At 41.3% G+C, this 21,045-nt stretch overlaps 1 protein-coding gene across 1 annotated transcript; it reads left to right on the top strand.

Annotated features, from left to right (window-relative positions):
* Positions 1 to 1,716: 1,716 nt before the first annotated feature.
* On the top strand, positions 1,717 to 19,311 carry LOC104666878. Its single transcript, XM_030913928.1, has 7 exons — positions 1,717 to 2,633; positions 4,931 to 4,992; positions 5,456 to 5,489; positions 7,717 to 8,243; positions 8,712 to 8,733; positions 9,010 to 9,050; positions 18,466 to 19,311. Exons 1-4 carry the CDS (start codon positions 2,591 to 2,593, stop codon positions 8,160 to 8,162), a joined length of 585 nt encoding a protein of 194 aa, XP_030769788.1. The 5' UTR covers positions 1,717 to 2,590; the 3' UTR covers positions 8,163 to 8,243; positions 8,712 to 8,733; positions 9,010 to 9,050; positions 18,466 to 19,311.
* The last annotated feature ends 1,734 nt before the right edge of the window (positions 19,312 to 21,045 follow it).

Below are 21,045 nucleotides of genomic sequence, written 5' to 3'. Positions count from 1 at the left end.
TCACTGTGTTACTCAAGTAAGGTCTTTGGAAAGTGTCGTATTACTACTGTTTGTTAACTGCTTGTTGGTGGCCTGGCTGGGCCATGCCCTTTAAGAAAACTGGGATCCCTCAGCCAGTGTAGGTGTCTGTGCAGCCTGAGACCCTCATGTGAACAGCCTCATGGCAGCTGTCTTTTCCCCTTGCCACTATCAGTGCCTCCTTGTTCCTGGGCACTGCTTTCTCTGATGGGTGCTCCACTGTTTTCCTACACCTCAGTGACTACAGCTGGATGTCTCTTCTGGAATCTAGGCGAGGGGGCATCAATAGCAGCTCTGCTGTGGCACTGCCCTCTTTCTTAGCTTGTCTTGCTCTGTCTCAGGCTCTCTTTAAAGATCCCACCCTTCAGGTTCTTCCACAAGTTTCTTATTGAAATCTGAGCGGAAAAATATGACCAATATGACCAATCCTATATCCACTGAAGATATGAATGAAGAATTAAAACAATTCTCCATGGACTCTACCATATAAATCCCTAGAAGTACTTTCTAAAAAAAGAATCAAGGAAGATGTAATAGTTTTCCACAAATTAGAATACCCTACATGTACAATTAAATGAAATGGCTGGTATAGTCTTGAAACCAAAACCAGATAAGGTAAATTAAATTCTGTGATATTTTAAAATACTGTAAATTCTGAGTAATGTGAGTTAATATCAAAATGTGAAATGGTGGATTAATGTTGAAAATGCAATAAATAAAACTAGCTCCCTCAAGAGGTGAATGGAGAAAAAATGTGATCATTGCAATAGATTCAGGAAATTCATGGATAACATTTACCATGTATTTATAGGACAACTATCTTATAAACTTTAAGTGACCTATGACAACCATTTGAATTAATGCTGCTTTAACAATATATCTCTTGGCTTGATAAAAACCAGACAAGAATTTCCATAACATTAATTTATTTTTAGCACCTATATTGGGTGTGAACCCATCATAAAGTTTGCCCACTGTGAAGGTATACAATTTGATGCTTTATTAAATTGATACTGTGTACACCCATCACCATGATCTAATTTAAAAATGTTTCCCTCACCCAAATTCTCTCTTGCCCACTAGCAGTTAATCGCCACTCCCATCTCCAGCCCTAAGCAATACTGCTATGATATTCCATCTCCATAAATTTTCTGCTTGTTTAATATAAATGGACATACATATATTTGGAATCTGACTTCTTTGATTTAGCATACTATATGTGAAGTTAATTGATGCTTTAGCACATGCTGGTCATGTGTTTTCCTTCATAGTCTGCTGTGTTTATTCATACAGATAGTGTTTATTCATTTATCAGTTAATGGACATTTAATTATTTTTGTTTTTTTCTATGATGAGTAATGTAGCTTTGAGCATTCATATACAGTCATGTAATGCATAATGACATTTTGGTCAATATATATGTATATTTTTTGAGATACAGGCTGGAGTGCAGAGGCACAATCTCGGCTCACTGGAACCTCTGCCTCCCAGGTTTAAGCAATTCTCATGCCTCAACCTCCCGAATAGCTGGGACAACCAGCACATGCCACCACATCCGGATAATTTTTGTATTTTCAGTAGAGACAGGGTTTTGCTGTGTTGGTCAGGCTAGCCTCAAACTCGTAGCCTCAGGTGATCCACCCACCTCTGCCTCCCAACGTGCTGAGATTTTAGGTATGAGCCACTGTGCCTGGCCTAATTTTTTTAAGAAACAAGAGAGCTATTTTCTAAATTAGCTTTGCCAATTTATATTCCTTCTATGATGCATAGCACTAATTTCACTGCACCATGTGTGGTAGGCCCCAATATGTAAGAAATGATGAAAGTAACACATAAAGATTAGTATAGAACAAATAAGATTATCATTGTTGCTATCATCTTTGTCAAATTCTCAAAACAATCTAAGTATATTTTTATATAAATGTGCTTGGCAACATAGCTGAGAAAAGCATTATCAATTACATTTATCAGTAACAAAGACATACATTTGAAGGGGAAAAACACTTGTACTAACAACACAATGTCAGAATTAACATACAAATTCTGCTGGTCACTTTGAAATATTTAATTGCCTGGGGCAGTGTTTTGTAGACAAACGAACATCTATGGAGCACCCGAGGTAGGGAGAATCAACAAAACTTGGGTTTCAAAAGTTATCTGGTGTTAGAGCGTGAAACTGTTGGAGGACACACACCTTGTGTGAGTGAGGTGCCTCAGTGTGTGTGGACGTGTTGGAGGTAGAGCATAATGGTGGCTTCCTCCAGAAAGGGGCATTTGGGGTAGATTCATTGCATTTGAACAAAACAGCCTGATGTGGCATGGACATGAATGGAGGTGAAATGGACAGTAGCTGAGAGGATCAGTCCTGACAAGGCCAAGGTGAAAAACCTGGGAAGTCCTTCAGGTGCAGAGTCTTCAGTTGAAAAAGGAGGTGGTCACAGGAAATACTGAGATGGATCAGCAATGCACGGGAGACAGAGTTCTTGGCCCTGTGGAGTGAGTAGTGTGTATTCTCAAGTTTTCTCCTCTCTCCATTAATTTCTCTTCCAATGCAGACGACTTTGAATGTCCAATGGATCATGAGATTATAGACAAGCCTCAGCCCGCTCTTGAAGGTAAAGGAAGGCTGCTAGCAAGACTAGCATCTGGGCTTGGCTGTGCATGTTTTCTATTGTGGGGAAATATATATAACACAATATTTATCATTTTAACCTTTTAACCAAAGTGTGCATGCAATGGCATTCAAAATATTCACAGTGTTGCATAACCAACACCATTATCTACACCCACAATTTTGATAATTTCTTACAAAACCTTGTCCACAGTAAGCAATATAGCACCTTCCCCCTATTTCCAGCCCATGGTGATTCCTATCCTGCTTTCTCTTGTATGAATTTGATTATTCTAGGCACTTCATATAAGTACAGTTATACACTATATTCCTTTTGTGTCTGGCTTATTTCACTAAGCATAATGTTCTCAATGTCCACCTACGTTGTGTCATCTATCAAAATTGTGTTCCTTTTTTACAGATGGATGATGTACCACTGCATGTAGACCATCTTGCTTTTATTACATTCATTTGTTCATTGATGGTTGGACTTTTCCACCTTTTGGCTTCTGTGAAAAGTGATGCTACAAACATTAGTATACAAATATCTCTTTGATTTCTGTTTTCTATTATTTGGGGCATATACCTAAGAGTAGAGTTCCTGGGTCCAACAGGAGTTCTGTATTTAACCACTGTTTTTCACAGTGGCTGCAATTTTATCAATTTCTACCAGCAATGTATCAGGGTTACAATTTCTTTTTTTTTCTTTTCTTTTTTTTTTTTTTTTTTTTGAGGCGGAGTCTCGCTCTGTCGCCGGGACTGGAGTGCAGTGGCCGGATGTCAGCTCACTGCAAGCTCCGCCTCCCGGGTTTACGCCATTCTCCTGCCTCAGCCTCCCGAGTATCTGGGACTACAGGCGCCCGCCACCTCGCCCGGCTAGTTTTTGTATTTTTAGTAGAGACGGGGTTTCACCATGTTAGCCAGGATGGTCTCGATCTCCTGACCTCGTGATCCGCCCGTCTCGGCCTCCCAAAGTGCTGGGATTACAGGCTTGAGCCACCGCGCCCGGCCCAGGGTTACAATTTCTTTACATCCTTGTTCACACTTATTTTCCTTTAAAGCATTCTAGTAGGTGTATATTGGTGTCTACTTGTGTTTTTCATTTGCATTTCCCTAATGACTAATGATCCTAAGCAGCTTTTCCTGTGCTACTATCCATGGGTGTATCTTCTTTAGGGAAATATATATTCAAGTCTTTTACCCATTTTTGAAGAGTTGTCTGATTTTTATTTTGTTAGCTTGCTGTTGTAGATTTTTGGGAGGTTTAAAATATATTCTAAAGTTTAGTCTCTTACCAGATAAATGATTTGCAAATATTTCCCCCTTTGTGTAGAACTTTAGATTCATAAACTTCATTAATTTGTATGAAATCCTCAGCAGTTGACCTCAAACAGATAAGACTGAAACAATATTTTAGAAATAGTTGAAAGTATTATCACCACAAAACAAAGGCATAATCAAATCCTGCAAGCTACACAATGACAAATAAGGCAGCAAAGGGCCATCTGGTGATTAGTTCACCACACTTGTTGCAACTGTTTGTGCTGCAGTTAAAACATACCAGCATTCAACCCATGTCTCCTCTCTTGAAGCAAACTGTCCTATGTTGGCTGGCCTGAACAAGCATAGTCTCCATACTCAATTAATATGCATGCATGACAAAGAAAAGGAGGTCTGGATGAAAAAATATTGTATGATTAATAATTATGCTTTAACTAATTTTAAAGGATATAATTTCAGTGTTTGTAATTCTCCCGTTGGCAGTTATAACAAAGGATTAGTGAATAAATACAGTAGACTGTTTTGCCTAGAATTGAATCCAGTCTGTCTATTAAGCTTTGCTTTTATTCAAATGCAAAATGCTAAAACACATAATAACTGCAGTGACAGCCACTGTGGATCCTCAGAGGATTCCACAAAAATGGTCTTGGGACATAAATCCTACAAGCTAATATTGTTTTAAGGGGTTTAGAAAACCATTTAGCTGGGTTTCAAACCTCACAGTGTAAGCAGTGGGACTCTCATCAAACTATAGCACGTGCTTCAGTACCACCTATAGAGTGACTCATTCCCGTTGCCTTAAGTTGCCATCAGCAAAATGCCAGGGACTCCATTTCTTGCTCCTCGGCTCCTCATTCTTGCCTGTCTTTCCACAAGGGAAGATTTTTAGCAGGAGCTCAAGCTGTGCTTTTAATGAAATACATCCACACACACTGTCCTGTTGTCCACATTAAGCAGAGCTCCCGGAATAACTCATGAACAAAAGCATCTATGACTAACCATTGCTCTGTGTCCTCCTAGCCTCTGAGGAGTCCCCAGTTCACAAGGAGGGAGGAGATGGAGAGTGGCCGGTCAACACAAGGGTAAGGTTGCCTTGCTTTCTCTGAAATAGAAATGTTCCTTTCTTGGCATCTTTCTTTTTCAACTGACTTTACATGTGAAAAAATGACAATGTACATTACAGGTATTAAATGCAGTTTTCTGAGGTGGTGGAAGAAGTGACTCTTAGCAACTGATATGTAATCCAAAATGGCATATACCTATGACGGCTGCAGGTTGTAGACTGTATCCTTGGGGTTCTTGTCTTTGGAAGAAAAGTCTTCTCCTTGGATTCAGTATTTTGCACTTGTCAACCTATGTGGATCTGAGAGATCCACCATCCAGAAGCTGATGTCTTTTCCAGTGTGTATCCTACCCTTGTTTGGGGGGACTTGAAGTTGACTACACTTTCTGATCAAGTTTTCAATATTCATTGAGAGAAACAGCCTTGTGCAAACAATCCACAACACGACGTACCCCTCATAAAGCTTTGTTTCTGTATTGCAGGTGGTGCAGGCGGCCCCTCTGGGGTGTGACTCTAGTAAGTATTCTGGAATTATTTGCTGAGAAAACAATCTGGATGGCAAGAAAAGTGTGGCATCCTTGCAGGTTTCAATGTGAAGAGCCACCCTGATCCTGGGATTGTGATAGGAATAAGCATAGTGGAAGTGTTTTTAAAAACCTGAATTCCCCAGGGAAATATTATGGCCAATTTTTGAGGAAGCAGCTGTGCTCCCTTTTGGGTGGTGCTGACTTGGGTGCTTGAGGATTCGTGGTGTCTCGTGTGAGGCTGCATCATGTGGTGTGAGTGTGTGTGTTTCTGTACAGATGAGGCTGTGTGTTTTCTCAGGAGAGATTTCCCATTTATACAGCCCAATCGCAGGTGTCCACTTCTAAAAATAAAATCCAAGCCCCGCCCACTCTCTCTGTACAGTGGCTCCTCCACCCTCACCAGAGCCATCCTTGGGTCTGGCTTATTATCCCCACTGCTCAGGTGGAGAACCTGAAGGGCCAAGGGGGTGGCCCCAGCTCCCGAGTTCCTGAATGAAAAAGTGAAAACACGAACCCAGGAGTGTGGGCCTGTGCTGACGCTGACATGCACTTAGTCATGGGGTGTTCGCCACCACTCAGGGAGTCCAGCATTCATGTATAAGCCCTAAAGCACCGAGCCTAAGAGGTCCCAGATACTGCCCATCATCATAAAGTGGCCTCTGTGGTCACACAACCCAGGACGGTTCTAGGCACAGCTCCCCACGGGCCAGCATAGTCATCAGTGTGTCAAAAGCACAAAGATCCCCGAGGGTTTGGCTCAGCTCACAGATCCTGTTTTAAATTTTTTTAGCTTTTATTTTAAGGTCGGGGTACATGTGCAGGATGTGCAGGTTTGCTACATATGTAAATGTGTGTCATGAGAGTTTATTGTACAGATTATTTCATCACCCATATATCGAGTCTAATATCAGTTATTTTTCCTGATCCCCTCCCTCCTCCTACTTCCCACCCTCCAGTAGGCCCCAAGCTCCCAAATTCTGAGAGGAGTGGGGGACCACGCAGGCCAGTGCGGCCCACTTCAGTTGTGAAGTTAATTTGCTCAGCAACTGAACAAAGCCTATAAGGAAGGGTGATGTATTTTAGTAGATTTAGTAACACTATCTTCCCAGGCCCTAAAATGCTCAAATCCTGCCAGCTGACAATGGTGAGGAGGGACAGATAGGAACTCTGTGCAGCACTTGGTTATTAGCCTGGCTTCTGTCCCCTCGTGGCAACTCTCTTGTGCTTGTGGGTAAAAGACCCTCAGCCTCAAGCCAAGCCTCCTCCATGAGGAGCCATTTCACTGTTGACTGGCTAGTGTAGTGTATGGCCACCAGCCCAACTGAAACAAAATGCTGCTTTAAAACAAGTGTAAATCTCACACAACAGGCGAATGCAGAAGCAGCATGTCTTGCAAGTAGCAAAGAAGACAGTCACAATGTCGCTGGACTTCAACCTGGGTAGAAGACATGAGGGAACTCTGTCACTAAATCACAGCAGAGTTCAAAGCCACTTGTAGACTATTTCGTGTTACAGAAGGTGGCCTTTAGCTACTAAGCAAAGGCCTCTGTTTCTCATTTCTTTCCTGTTCATCTTCTCGGTCATCCTTCTTCCTCAAGGCAAAAGAGCCCAAGCAAAAGGCAGTTTCAATATTAATCTGACCAAGGTTTTGTGCAGTTTGTTATCATCCAGGTAATCAGGTGCAACCCGGTCTGCCTAGCAGCCCCCCACCCCTGCTCTGTGTTTTCATTTAATAAATATTTTGGTCTACTTAACTATGTGCTAGATTTTCTGGAGACCACAGAGTAAATGAGATAGAATCTTTATGTTAACAGCTAAGTTAGATTTAATATAACTGACAAAAATTAAAATTTCTGATTTCTTGTAAAAATATTTTGTACATGTGAATGCATACTGAATGTAAAGTGGTTAACCAAAAAATCACACTTGCATTCATGGAAGGCTTTTCATGAATTTGTCAATTTCTATTTTTTTTTTTTATATTTCCCCACTTCTCTGGATAATGCATATCTGAACCTGGAAACTGATTCCCACTGCAGAAAGTGTTCTGAGCCATGTCCTTTAGCTTCACTAGTGCAGGATCACCCAGGAGGATGGCCCAGCATCAGCTTGGCCCATGCTGTGATCCGCCACCTCCATGCACTACACCAAGCAAGCTCCCTGGGTGATTCAGTCTGCACCACCAGGGCACCGACCTTTACTCTGTGTTCTCCTAGCTCCCTGTGGGGATGCTGTGCAAGACATCTCTATTGAGGATGCTGAATATGACATCTGTAATGAGGACACTGTACAAGACATCTCTAATGAGGATGCCGTAGAAGACATCTCTAATGAGGACGCTGTATACGACATCGCTAATGAGGACGCTGTATGTGACATCACTAATGATGCTGTAGAAGACATTGCTAATGAGGACACTGTATATGACATCGCTAATGAGGACGCTGTATGTGACATCACTAATGATGCTGTAGAAGACATTGCTAATGAGGACACTGTATATGACATCGCTAATGAGGACGCTGTATGTGACATCACTAATGATGCTGTAGAAGACATTGCTAATGAGGACACTGTATACGACATCGCTAATGAGGACACTGTACAAGACATCTCTAATGAGTGTGCTGTAGAAGACATCTCTAATGAGAACGCTGTATAGGACATCGCTAATAAGGACTCTGTATACGACATCGCTAATGAGGATGCTGTACAATACATCTCTAAAAAAGATGCTGCCACTGTAAGATACTTTTCTTTGTCTTGAACAGAAATGTGACTTTCCTGGCTTCTTTTGAGTCAGATGTAGACATGAACATCTGCCAATGTGCATTATTTATGACATCTGCAATTCCCTTGGTGTGGTGCTATTGATTGGCAGCCTCTCACCAACCCATGCCGGGCACACTGGGGCATGGTAGATGGCAGCATCCACGATCCACTGCAATGCAGAGGTGTTTCCCTCCACAGCAGTTTTCCCCCGTGGATTAAGGTTGTAAAACTGCCAATCTAAATATACTTTAAAGGTAAATTCTGTGGGAAAAGGTCTTGTCTTTTCCATAGGTGTCCTCCATGTTAGTTTTGGGGGACTTCGACCTTTGACTCAATCACTATACCCCTTATTTTCTCCAGTTGTTGAGAGAATATCAGATCTGTGTGACATGCATGGCATCATTTCACCTTCCTAATGTTTTCTTTTCTATAATTGCAGGATCCATTTGTACTGGAGAATGGTATGTACCCTGAAATAACTCACTTCCTGAGGGAAAAATGCTGTCTCTAGGGTACAGAAACCTGATTCTGGGCTCCTTTTGGGAAGGAGGATTTGGGGTCTGATGAGAGCAAATGATTTTGCAAGTATAAAACAATGTTCAGAGAGGCTGTAGGGATACCTGTGAGCCCAGAGGAAACACCAGGGGATCCTGTGCGAAGCACCGGGGCTTCAGCTGGGGTAGGAGGAGTAGGTGGGCCTCTCTCTAATGACTTATCCTGATGTTTGTGTTTTTAAGATCTGTTTTTGGAGAGCATATCCGATGATGAGGATTTGTAGGTAGGTAACTACTTTCCATGTAAGATTCAATGGGAGAGAGTTCCCAGGGGCCTTTGGGGTATCCATCTGCTTGGGAGGTTGAGGGAGGGGGCATGAAATCAAAAAGAAAAAGGAGGCCGGGCGCGGTGGCTCAAGCCTGTAATCCCAGCACTTTGGGAGGCCGAGACGGGCGGATCACGAGGTCAGGAGATCAAGACCATCCTGGCTAACACGGTGAAACCCCGTCTCTACTAAAAAAAAAAAAAATACAAAAACCTAGCCGGGCGAGGTGGCGGGCGCCTGTAGTCCCAGCTACTCGGGAGGCTGAGGCAGGAGAATGGCGTAAACCCGGGAGTGAGCTGAGATCCAGCCACTGCACTCCAGCCTGGGCGACAGAGTTAGACTCCGTCTCAAAAAAAAAAAAAAAAAAAAAAAAGAAAAGAAAAGAAAAAGGAAATATGTGTCAAATTGGATTTGGTCTTTTCCAAGTTTCTTGCCATAATGTAAGACCTGTCTCTCTGGGCTGTGACGGTGCTGTGTGATTTAAAGGTGATCTTTCCCAAAACACCTGGCCTTTTCTCTTCTGCCTCTGCCAAACATCACAGCCTTTGGGTTGGACTAGTCAGCACTGCTTGGGATTGTGCAGAAGAGGTTTGGGGTTGCATCAAGTGTCACCTGTGGCGAACAGAATCTGAGGACACAATTCCCTCACAGGCACTTACTTGAGCCTGGAGACAAGGTTCTCCTGGTGTGTGCCCAGGGGTGCAGGAGAAATTGATGGTCGTCCTCTGAACTTTTAGGACTTTAAAAAGCAGTCATGTTTCCATCCTCACTGTTGACTCCTGGCTTAAAAGGATCTCCCGGGGTGAGTGAGGAGGCGGGATCGGACCCTGGCAGTCTGATGGCAGCTCCTGTGTTCCTCTGCGCTGGGCCATGGGTGACATTACACACGTTGGTGAGAATCAGGAATTACACACCTTTGGAGAATCCGCATCTAGAATTGAGATGGGCCTTGAGTCATATAATTAGATTGGAAAAGGTGCATTTTACTACCCTATTGAAAGAAACCATATTTTTCTCACTCCAGCAGGATAAATGGTTTTCAGTATCCACTTAACTGCTCATTGACTCTTATTGTAGATCAGGAGATGGCAAGCAGCCCCTGCCCTCCCCCCGTTGTAGGCCCAAGGTAACCAGCAATTGACTGCATATAATGGAAAAGTGGTGCATTTGGAGGTGTCTGTATTAATGGGACCCACATGATATGGGTAAGAGCTGTTAGGGTGAGAAAAAACCTGGGAGCACAATGACATATTTGAATATCAAACAAAACATTATTGAAATCTCCACTGTACTTTAGTAGTTGAAGTCATTCTGGTGGTCATCACTGCCTTTCCCAAGCATAACAAGCTACTTAATATTATACGGACCCATGCCATGAGGAACGATGATCAGTTTGTAAAATGCCAGTAAAACCATTGCCTGTAGAAGCCACGATATTTCATCCATATATTTCAATGTCCATGTGTAAATATAGTTCAAATGTCAGAAATTTATTATTATCTAATAGAATACGCATGGTATATCGATGAGCAATAACCCTCATACTCTTTCTATTAATAATTATTTGCATGATGAAAAAAGCAGAGTCCCATTCTTGGATTTTTCTCTGTTTGCACACATTAGCATGACCACCCCATGTCCACCTGACATGTGCCAGCAGGAGGCCAGGAACAGAGGCTTTTCTTATTAACCAAGATTTCTAAATATATTACATATTCAAGGTTACAAATAACTAAATATCATAAAAGGTTAGCAAGAAAGTTTCCCTTCCACTCTGAGCTTCCAAATGCCAAGTCAACATTTTTGTTTGCATGTCATCCCTACAATCTATGTGCAAATAGAAACATGCACCTGGCATGCATGCTGATGCGTGATTGTGCTTATACAAAGTCCTCTGCCCCTCTGCCTATATTACTGGGCAATGCACCTTAGTTATCATTCTACTTTTCAAATGTAAATCCATTGTATTGTTTCAGAGCTATAAAGTACTGCACCCTATGACTATTCCCAAAATTACTTAAGCACCCCCCTCTGGGTATCCATTTGTTCCCTTTCCAGTCTTGCTCTTATAACCAATACTGTAGTGAACAGCACTGTGTTGAGTAGAAGTGGTGAACGTGGCATCTTTGTCTTGTTCCAGTCCTCAGGGGGGATGCTTTCAACTTTTCGCCATTCAGGATAATGTTGGCTGTGGCTTTGCCATAGATGGCTTTTATTATATCATTTGGCTTTTATTACCTTAAGGTATGTCCCTTCTATGCTGATTTTGCTGAAGGGTTTTAATCATAAAGGAATGCTGGATTTTGTCAATGCTTTTTCTGCATCTATTCAGATTATCATATGATTTTTGTTTTTAATTTTATTTATGTGATATATCACATTTATTGACTTGCATATGTTAAACCATCCTTGTATCCCTGGTATGAAACCCACTTGATCATGGTGGATTATCTTTTTGATATGCTGATGGATCCAGTTAGCTTGGATGTAGCATTTCTTATTATTCCTTCTGTGGAATGTATTGGTTTAAATAATGAAAACATGTTCTATCTTCACTGCTTAGCACTTTGTGTTTCTTTAACAGTCTTCACAACAGGGCAACATAAAAGAAGGAGCCCCACTAGTCTCCCCTTAACCTGGAATCCCCCCTTCTCCACAGCTTGCTCATTGGACAGGATAGACTGGGCACCCAGACCTCAGGGTAAGGATATGCTCCATCACCTAGAGGTGTAGTGCCTGGGAAGGCCAACCCTGGAGGGGTGCTGCCAGCTTTACAGTGATGGAGGTGTTGGGAGGGAGTGACCACCAATTTTTTTTTTATTATTATACTTTATGATCTAGGGTACATGTGCACAACGTGCAGGTTTGTTACATATGTATACATGTGCCATGTTGGTGTGCTGCACCCATTAACTCATCATTTACATTAGGTATATCTCCTAATGCTATCCCTCCTCCCTCCCCCCACCCCACAATAGGCCCCGGTGTGTGATGTTCCTCTTCCTGTGTCCAAGTGATCTCATTGTTCAATTCCCACCTATGAGTGAGAACATGCGATATTTGGTTTTCTGTTCTTGCGATACTTTGCTGAGAATGATGGTTTCCAGCTGCATCCATGTCCCTACAAAGGGCACGAACTCATCCTTTTTTTAATGGCTGCATAGGATTCCATGGTGTATATGTGCCACATTTTCTTAATCCAGTCTGTCATTGATGGACATTTGGGTTGATTCCAAGTCTTTGCTATTGTGAATAGTGCCGCAATAAACATACGTGTGCATGTGTCTTTATAGCAGCATGATGTATAATCCTTTGGATATATACCCAGTAATGGGATGACTGGGTCAACTGGTATTTCTAGTTCTAGATCCTTGAGGAATTGCCACAGTTTTCCACAATGGTTGAACTAGTTTACAGTTCCACCAATAGTGTAAAAGTATTCCTATTTCTCCACATCCTCTCCAACACCTGTTATTTCTTGACTTTTTAATGATTGCCATTCTAACTGGTGTGAGATGGTATCTCATTGTGGTTTTGATTTGCATTTCTCTGATGGCCAGTGATGATGAGCATTTTTTCATGTGTCTGTTGTCTGCATAAATGTCTTCTTTTGAGAAGTGTCTGTTCATATCCTTTGCCCACTTTTTGATGGGGTTGTTTGTTTTTTTCTTGTAAATTTGTTTGAGTTCTTTGTAGGTTCTTGAAATTAGCCCTTTGTCAGATGAGTAGATTGCAAAAATTTTCTCCCATTCTGTAGGTTGCCTATTCACTCTGACGGTAGTTTCTTTTGCTGTGCAGAAGCACTTTAGTTTAATTAGATCCCATTTGTCAATTTTGGCTTTTGTTGCCATTGCTTTTGGTGTTTTAGACATGAAGTCCTTGCCCATGCCTATGTCCTGAATGGTATTGCCTAGGTTTTCTTCTAGGGTTTTTATGGTTTTAGGTCTAACATTTAAGTCTCTAATCCATCTTGAATTAATTTTTGTGTAAGGAGTAAGGAAGGGATCAAGTTTCAGCTTCCTACTTATGGCTAGCCAGTTTTCCCAGCACCATTTATTAAATAGGGAATCCTTTCCCCATTTCTTGTTTTTGTCAAGTTTGTCAAAGATCAGATGGTTGTAGATGTGAGGTATTATTTCTGAGGGCTCTGTTCTGTTCCATTGGTCTATATCTCTGTTTTATTACCCGTACCATGCTGTTTTGGTTACTGTAGCCTTATAGTATAGTTTGAAGTCAGGTAGCGTGATGCCTCCAGCTTTGTTCTTTTGACTTAGGATTGTCTTGGCAATGTCTCCTTTTTGGTTCCATATTAACTTTAAAGTAGTTTTTTTCCAATTCTGTGAAGAAAGTCATTGGTAGCTTAATGGGGATGGCATTGAATCTATAAATTACCTTGGGCAGTATGGCCATTTTCACGATATTGATTCTTACTATCCATGAGCATGGAATGTTCTTCCATTTGTTTGTGTCATCTTTTATTTCATTGAGCAGTGGTTTGTAGTTCTCCTTGAAGAGGTCCTTCACATCCCTTGTGAGTTGGATTCCTAGGTATTTTATTCTCTTTGAAGCAATTGTGAATGGGAGTTAATTCATGATTTGGCTCTCTGTTTGTCTGTTACTGGTGTATAAGAATGCTTGTGATTTTTGCACATTGATTTTGTATCCTGAGACTTAGCTGAAGTTGCTTATCAGCTTAAGGAGATTTTGGGCTGAGACAATGGGGTTTTCTAAATATACAATCATGTCATATGGAAACAGGGACAATTTGACTTCTTATTTTCCTAATTGAATGCCCTTTATTTCTTTCTCTTACCTGATTGCCCTGGCCAGAATTTCCAACACTATGTTGAATAGGAGTGGTGAGAGAGGGCATCCCTGTCTTGTGCCAGTTTTCAAAGGGAATGCTTCCAGTTTTTGCCCATTCAGTATGATATTGGCTGTGGGTTTGTCATAAATAGCTCTTATTTTGAGATACGTTCCATCAATACCAAATTTATTGAGAGTTTTTAGCATGAAAGGCTGTTGAATTTTGTCAAAGGCCTTTTCTGTATCTATTGAGATAATCATGTGGTTTTTGTCTTTGATTCTGTTTATATGCTGGAATATGTTTATTGATTTATATATGTTGAACCAGCCTTGCATCCCAGGGATGAAGCCCACTTGATCATAGTGGGTAAGTTTTTGATGTGCTGCTGGATTCGGTTTGCCAGTTTTTTTTTTTTTTTTTTTTTTTTTTTTTTTTTTTTTTTTTGGAGACGGAGTCTCGCTCTGTCGCCCAAGCTGCAGTGCAGTGGCCGGATCTCAGCTCACTGCAAGCTCCACCTCCTGGGTTTACGCCATTCATCATCATGGATAAGCTTTTTGATGTGCTGCTGGATTCGGTTTGCCAGTATTTTATTGAGGATTTTTGCATCGATGTTCATCAGGGATATTGGTCTAAAATTCTCTTTTTTTGTTGTGTCTCTGCCAGGTTTTGGTATCAGGATGATGTTGGTCTCATAAAATGAGTTAGGGAGGATTCCCTCTTTTTCTATTAATTGGAATACTTTCAGAAGGAATGGTACCAGCTCCTCTTTGTACCTCTGGTAGAATTCGGCTGTGAATCCATCTGGTCCTGGACTTTTTTTTGTTCGTAGACTATTAATTATTGCCTCAATTTCAGAGCCTGCTATTGGTCTATTCAGGGATTCAACTTCTTCCTGGTTTAGTCTTGGGAGAGTGTAAGTGTCCAGGAATTTATCCATTTCTTCTGGGTTTTCTAGTTTATTTGCATAGAGGTGTTTATAGTATTCTCTGATGGTAGTCTGTATTTCTGTGGGGTCGGTGGTGATATCCCCTTTATCATTTTTTATTGCATCTATTTGATTCTTCTCTATTTTCTTCTTTGTTCGTCTTGCTAGCCTGACCACCAATTTATAAGGCTGTGCTTTGTTGGTCATGTAAAGGATTGTTTCGCAGATTGCTGGGGAGGGACAATCCCAAGGCCTCACCTGGCCCTGGTCCTGGCTCTGCACAAAGGCAATAAGAGAGGGATGCTGGTAAGGGCTGACCTGTTCCTGTGCTGGGGAGGAGGGTGCTGGGCTGAAATTCAGGAGGCTGAGGATGCAGCAGTCCCATAGGAGGTACATGACCTTCAGGATATATTTTCTTAATTGATGATAAATGGAAATGAGAAATTGTTGACTATTTTTTCTGTCATTGGATATCTACTCTCTACTGCTCATGCTGTTCTTATCTTTTGGGGAAGATGGAGGATCAATCAGTGGGTGCTGCACTGAGTGGAAGGAAGGAGAACTGTGACAAAAATTAAGGGGAGATGAGGGATGAGAGATCCTTCATCCAGATGCTCACAGAACCCTCTTGAGGAGGAAAGCCCCATGGCTGCCTGGGGAAGGAGCAGTGAGGGCTGCATGACTCCCACAGTCAAGTGTGTGGTATGTCTAAGGACACCCGGGCTGGTGTGTGAGAAGCCAGTGGCAGAGTGAGAAGCAGCAAGGCCAGGAGGGTGGCTGGAGGCCAGTCTCTGGGTCATTCTCCATGTGATGGAAACAGCCAGACCCCAGTGGGCTGGGAGGTACAGGACGCAGTGACTGATGACAGAACAATGCGGAGAGAGGCACCATGTGTCAAATCTTTACTTTGTTCTGGGCATTGTACTAAAACTTCCCACGGCTCATCCCATTTAGGGGCTGAAAGTTGCAGAGGTTTAGGAAGCTCACCCACGATACTGGAGCCCCCATCTCCTGCCCTAGTGCTGTCCCCCTTCTCACCCAGCCACCACCTGTTTCAGGGCAACACGCAGAAGTGGTAACCTCTTATGGACAGGCAAGTAAATTCTGCTGTTTTTGTTATTCACAGAAAAAAAACACTGGCTCCTGTGGGTTGGGAAGGAGAAATACCAGAAGGATTGCATCTGGTTATTTCTACCAACGTGAATTCTGTAGTATTGACATGCATAGGTTAGCATTTTTGGCCAATTTACTCAGCATTCTGGGGTAAAGGTTCTTATTTTATTTATTTATTTATTTACTTATTCATTTATTTGTTTATTTTTGAGATGGAGTTTTGCTCTTGTTGACCAAGCTGGAGTGCAGCGGCATGATCGTGGCTCACTGCAACCTCTGCCTCCTGGGTTCAAGTGATTCTCCTGCCTCAACCTCCCATGTAGCTGGGATTATAGGTGCTTGCCACTATGCCTGGCTAATTTTTTGTATTTTTAGTAGAAATGAGGCTTCACCATGTTGGTCAGGCTGGTCTCAACTCCTGACCTCAGGTGATCTACTTGCCTTGGCCTCCCAAAGTACTGGGATTACTCCCAAAGTACTTGGCCAGGCATGAGCCACCATGCCTGGCCTAAAGGCTTTTAAAATTCACTTGCATAAGCTGACTTAGTTTTCTTTAACCTTGTAGAAAAATATAAAAATGGCAATCTCTTTTATCACACAAATAATGTCTTTTTAATAGAGTTATTTTTTCTAATTGATGTATTATGTACTTTTCATTCACTAATAAATTACTTACATTTGAAGTGTTTTATGAATTAATATTTAATTGCATAGATGAAGATTACTAGTCATAGGCATTTTACTAACCAGTACTCATTAAGCATAGCATGGATTGATGTGATGTTGCAGGCTGAAAGAGTGAGGGTTGTGATCAACTCATTGTGCCACTGGAAGCTATATGAGTAAACAGCAAACTGTTCTCATGAATGCAGAATGTTGGCAAAATGACAAACTGCGCCTGCTACCCAGAGGGAATGCTGAGGGCAGTCACACCCTAGGTGCAGCATTTCTTGAGATTAGGCACATCTGAAGCTTGTTAGCAATAATGTGAACTTGTGATCAATTGAGAAGCTGACCAATTGTTACCTCCTGCTCTCCGCTCTTTCTACTCAATAAATACAAAGGGCTGTAGAAGCTTAGGGCAGCCGCCCTTGCCCACTGGAAGCTGGGAGCCCTCTTCTTCTTCCCTGGCCCCTTCTTTAAACAGTTTCTTTTTTCCTTGGTTTTCATTTCTTCATTCGTCCTCCTTTGTTCAGTCCCGCAGTAACTGCAGCAAACCATGGGGACTGTCACAATGTGATGTCAAGGAGCTATTTTATTTGGTAAAAGGAAAAATATACCACAGGAATTAATGCAAGAGCTGGACCAGTGGAGACACTGACAGTGATTTGTCTAAGATCCAAATCATTCTGTTGTCTTCCCGGCCTACCATTGTCATCAGCATTGTTGGGGTCCTTTTAGCACAGATTTCTCAAAATGGGCAACCCATAACACTTGGAAGCTTACGAATTCATAGAATTTGAAAGAGGGCAATTTGGGAGAACCCATCTATTTTAAAATTCCAGTAACCTGAGAATTTCATCCCATGTCTAGAGTCTTTCATGTAAATGATTTCCACTATTAGAAATATGTGCATGGAGATTTTCTATGTAGCAGTGTTTTGATAGAATAGAAAGTTGGGACAAACCAAATTTCTATCACGAAGGAAATAGTAATACACTGAATAATAATACAGTGAATATTATGCAGGTTTTAAACATCAAAAACGAGCTCAACTTCTGACTTCCGATGATCACGTTGAAGTAGGTCACAGCTGGTTTACATTTGATTTTCATGTGGGAACTCTGGGTGTCTGCCTTAGTGATTTTACATGTGGCTCAATTTAGCTAATGAACAGCTATTTGAAGTATTGCAAAACAGAACTTTAAAACATTATCTTCTCAACAACCAAGTGGACCTGTTTCACATAAAACCCTCACATTCATCTGCCTGCCCCTCCTTCTCTCTGTCCACACGGGCATCATTTGTTAGTGGAACTGAGTGTTCACTGTCGAGCTGACAATCCCATAACCTCCCTGTTCCTAGTCACACATTAATTCTTCAACAAATCCCTTTTGATAGATTGTGATTAAGCTTAGCTGCTAGTTCCAATTGCTTCCCCAAATGTACTTCCCACTGTTCTCCCATCACATCCTTCAGCCCATCCATGCGGGGTTCCTTTGCTTTTGCCACCTTAACACCAAACTCCCTATTTTCACTCCCACTTTTACCTCCTCTCCAAGACAAAACAAACAAACACAACTAGCATTTTAAAACTTAGTTGTAATCTTTGTTCCTTCATGAAAATTTCTCCAACAGCCACTCCCATGGCCCTGTGTGTTCCAGATATTTTTAAATACTGGCTATAAGGTTGAGCACGTCAGGATTTGCTGTTTCCGACTGCACACTGTTTCGTTTGTATTGATTCTTCCTATTGGAAGCGTGGTCATTGCCTTCTCCTCCTCTGGGAAGTTTATGCCAGTGCTCTTGAATAAGATTGGCAGAAAGTTTTTCTTTTTATACTTAATATTTTTTTGTTTGGTATTAAGATCATCCATGACTGGGGACTTCATCCGTGACTGGGGACTTCATTCAGAGCCAGCAGCCTCATCCACAGCTAGGGGCTGCATCCACAGCTGGGACTTCATCCATAGCTGGGGACTTCATCCGTGACTGGGGACTTCATTCAGAGCCAGCAGCCTCATCCACAGCTAGGGGCTGCATCCACAACTGAGGCATCGTTTACAGTTGGGGGCCTCCTCCACGGCTGGGACTTCATCCACAACTGGGTCATCATGCATGGCTGGGACTTAATCTACGTCTGGGGCTTCATCCATGTCTGGGGGCATCATCCGTGTCTGGGGGCATCACCCATGGCTGGGGAGTTCATCCACAGCTGGTTTGCCTGATCTGTATCTGAGTCACAGATACAGATTATTAAACCTAGTAATTTTATTGAGTTCCACTTCTATAGTTTTCGTTTCAAAAGTTGTTTGTTGATAATTTAATGAAATAAACTAAATCAGAATTACCCCCCTTTTAATTATGTCCTTGTGTCAATATAGAAAGAGTGGATTTAAGAAAACACTGAGATGCTCCTGGATTTAAGGAAACACTGAGATGCCCCTGTCTGTGCTTGTGAGCAGGACTGGCGGGTCTAAAGCCTTTCTCTGGTAGCGCTCCAGAAGATTGCCCCACCTTACACTTGCTTTCTGCCGGTTCCAGAGGCTTCCCTTTGAAAGGAGCCTCTCTCCCCACTCTGCCTTAATCCACACCAGCTCTCCTGTAACCCACTGACTTTGTAAATGCTTTCTTCCACCTGCACCTCATTGAATTCGAAACTTGGAAAATAGTCAAAAATTCTAAAAAGGTGGGAGTGGGTGTGATCTGGAAATCCTTGCTGTAATGTTTTTAAGGGAATCTACTGGAAACTATGCTTTAAATAAAACCATCCCTTAGCACTAGAATAGCAAGCCATTCATTTTTTCACAGAACTTTGAGATATAATTCAAATGCCATAAATTTCACCCCCACACAGGTTACGCAGAGTTCAATGGTTTCTAATATATTCCCAGAGGTCTGCAAAAATCACCGCAATTGAATTTTAGACAGTATCATTTATTGACATCCTTACATGCATATAGATGTAGATATATATAATTTTAATATCGTCTTGAATATTGTAGTATTTAATATTGTACTATAATAATTTCTATTTGTGTCTTTATATTGCTATTTCATTTTGTTATTCTGAATGACAATCTCCAGGTACCTTTATACAGGTTTAAAATACACCTTTTTACAACTCGAGAAATTAAATTCTTTCTGGTAAATCACATAAGAAACACATACGCTATTGTTATAAAAATTCAAATACTACTCAGATCTGCAGAATGAAATGTATCACCACCAGCGCCCCGCCCACTCAGTCATCCACATCCACTTACACACATAGACATGCCCATGTTTTTACATAACATAATCCTGCTTTGTGTGTTGTTCCCTGACTGGCTTTTCCATATAAAGTAGAATTTGGTGATCATTGCTTATCAGTACATATAGGTCTCTCTCATTCTTATTTATAGTTGCATTATTATTCAACAGGGTATTTTACCATAATTTGGTCGCTTTTTCACTGTGGAATTCTTATGTTGGATTCAGTTATTTATTACCATGACCTACACTATCCTGGGCATACCTGTATATTCATCTTTTTGGTACCTTAATTAAGTGGGATTTTTCTTTCATGGTTGATTTCTAAAAATAAAATACTGAGGCAAAGTATAAATCTTTAGTTATTATTATTATTTTTTGAGACAGAGTCTCGCTCTGTTGCCCAGGCTGGAGTGCAGTGGCGTGATCTTGGCTCACTGCAAGCTCAGCTTCCCACGTTCACACCATTCTCCTACCTTAGCCTCCCAAGTAGCTGGGACTACAGGTGCCTGCCACCACGCCCGGCTAATTTTATTTTTGTATTTTTACAAATAACACAGGGTTTCACCATGTTAGCCAGGATGGCCTTGATCTCCTGACCTTGTGATCTCCCTGCATTGGCCTCCCAAAGTGCTGGGATTACAGGTGTGAGATACTGGACCCGGCCATATTTTGATAAAAAATTAAAAATCCGTGTTTCAAACAAATTTAATGATCTTATATTCCCATCATCAGTACATGAGAGTTCCTATTTCCACACACCCTTAATTACAGAGGAAATGGCCAATGCTAATCTTGGCCAATTTTATGATTAAGAAATATTTCCACTTTTAATTTGGATTTCTCTACTTGTTAGTGAGATTGTGCATTTTTTGCATATGTTTACTGGCCATTTGTATTTCTCGCTGAGAATTTCATAATGATATGTTTTACTAGTTTTCTAATTCATTTAATGATATTCTTTATATATTCTGCACATTTATTCCATATAATTAGCAAGTTTGTTTCTTAAGATCTGTGTCATAACATTTATTTTGTTTATATTATATTTTGTTTATTATTTTGTTATATTATCTTTGTTAAAAGAAACTTTCATTTTTAGATAATGAAATTGTTGATTATTTTCCCTACCTTTTCTGGATTTTGTGACTTGCTTTCAATAGTACGTCCTTTTAGGGCTTTATTGATTTGTTTTG

The sequence above is a fragment of the Rhinopithecus roxellana genome, chromosome 13 (genome assembly GCF_007565055.1).
Source record: "Rhinopithecus roxellana isolate Shanxi Qingling chromosome 13, ASM756505v1, whole genome shotgun sequence".
NCBI lineage: Eukaryota > Metazoa > Chordata > Mammalia > Primates > Cercopithecidae > Rhinopithecus > Rhinopithecus roxellana.
The sequence above is the reverse complement of the archived record's forward strand: the minus strand, read 5'-3'. Positions and strand labels throughout refer to the sequence as shown.

Coding starts and splice junctions, on each gene's coding strand:
- LOC104666878 (XM_030913928.1), top strand. CDS start 2,591: ATGGATCATGAGATTATAGACAAGCCTCAGCCCGCTCTTGAAG. Junction 2,634..4,930: donor GCCTCAGCCCGCTCTTGAAG/GTAAAGGAAGGC, acceptor GTGTCCTCCTAG/CCTCTGAGGAGTCCCCAGTT. Junction 4,993..5,455: donor AGTGGCCGGTCAACACAAGG/GTAAGGTTGCCT, acceptor TCTGTATTGCAG/GTGGTGCAGGCGGCCCCTCT.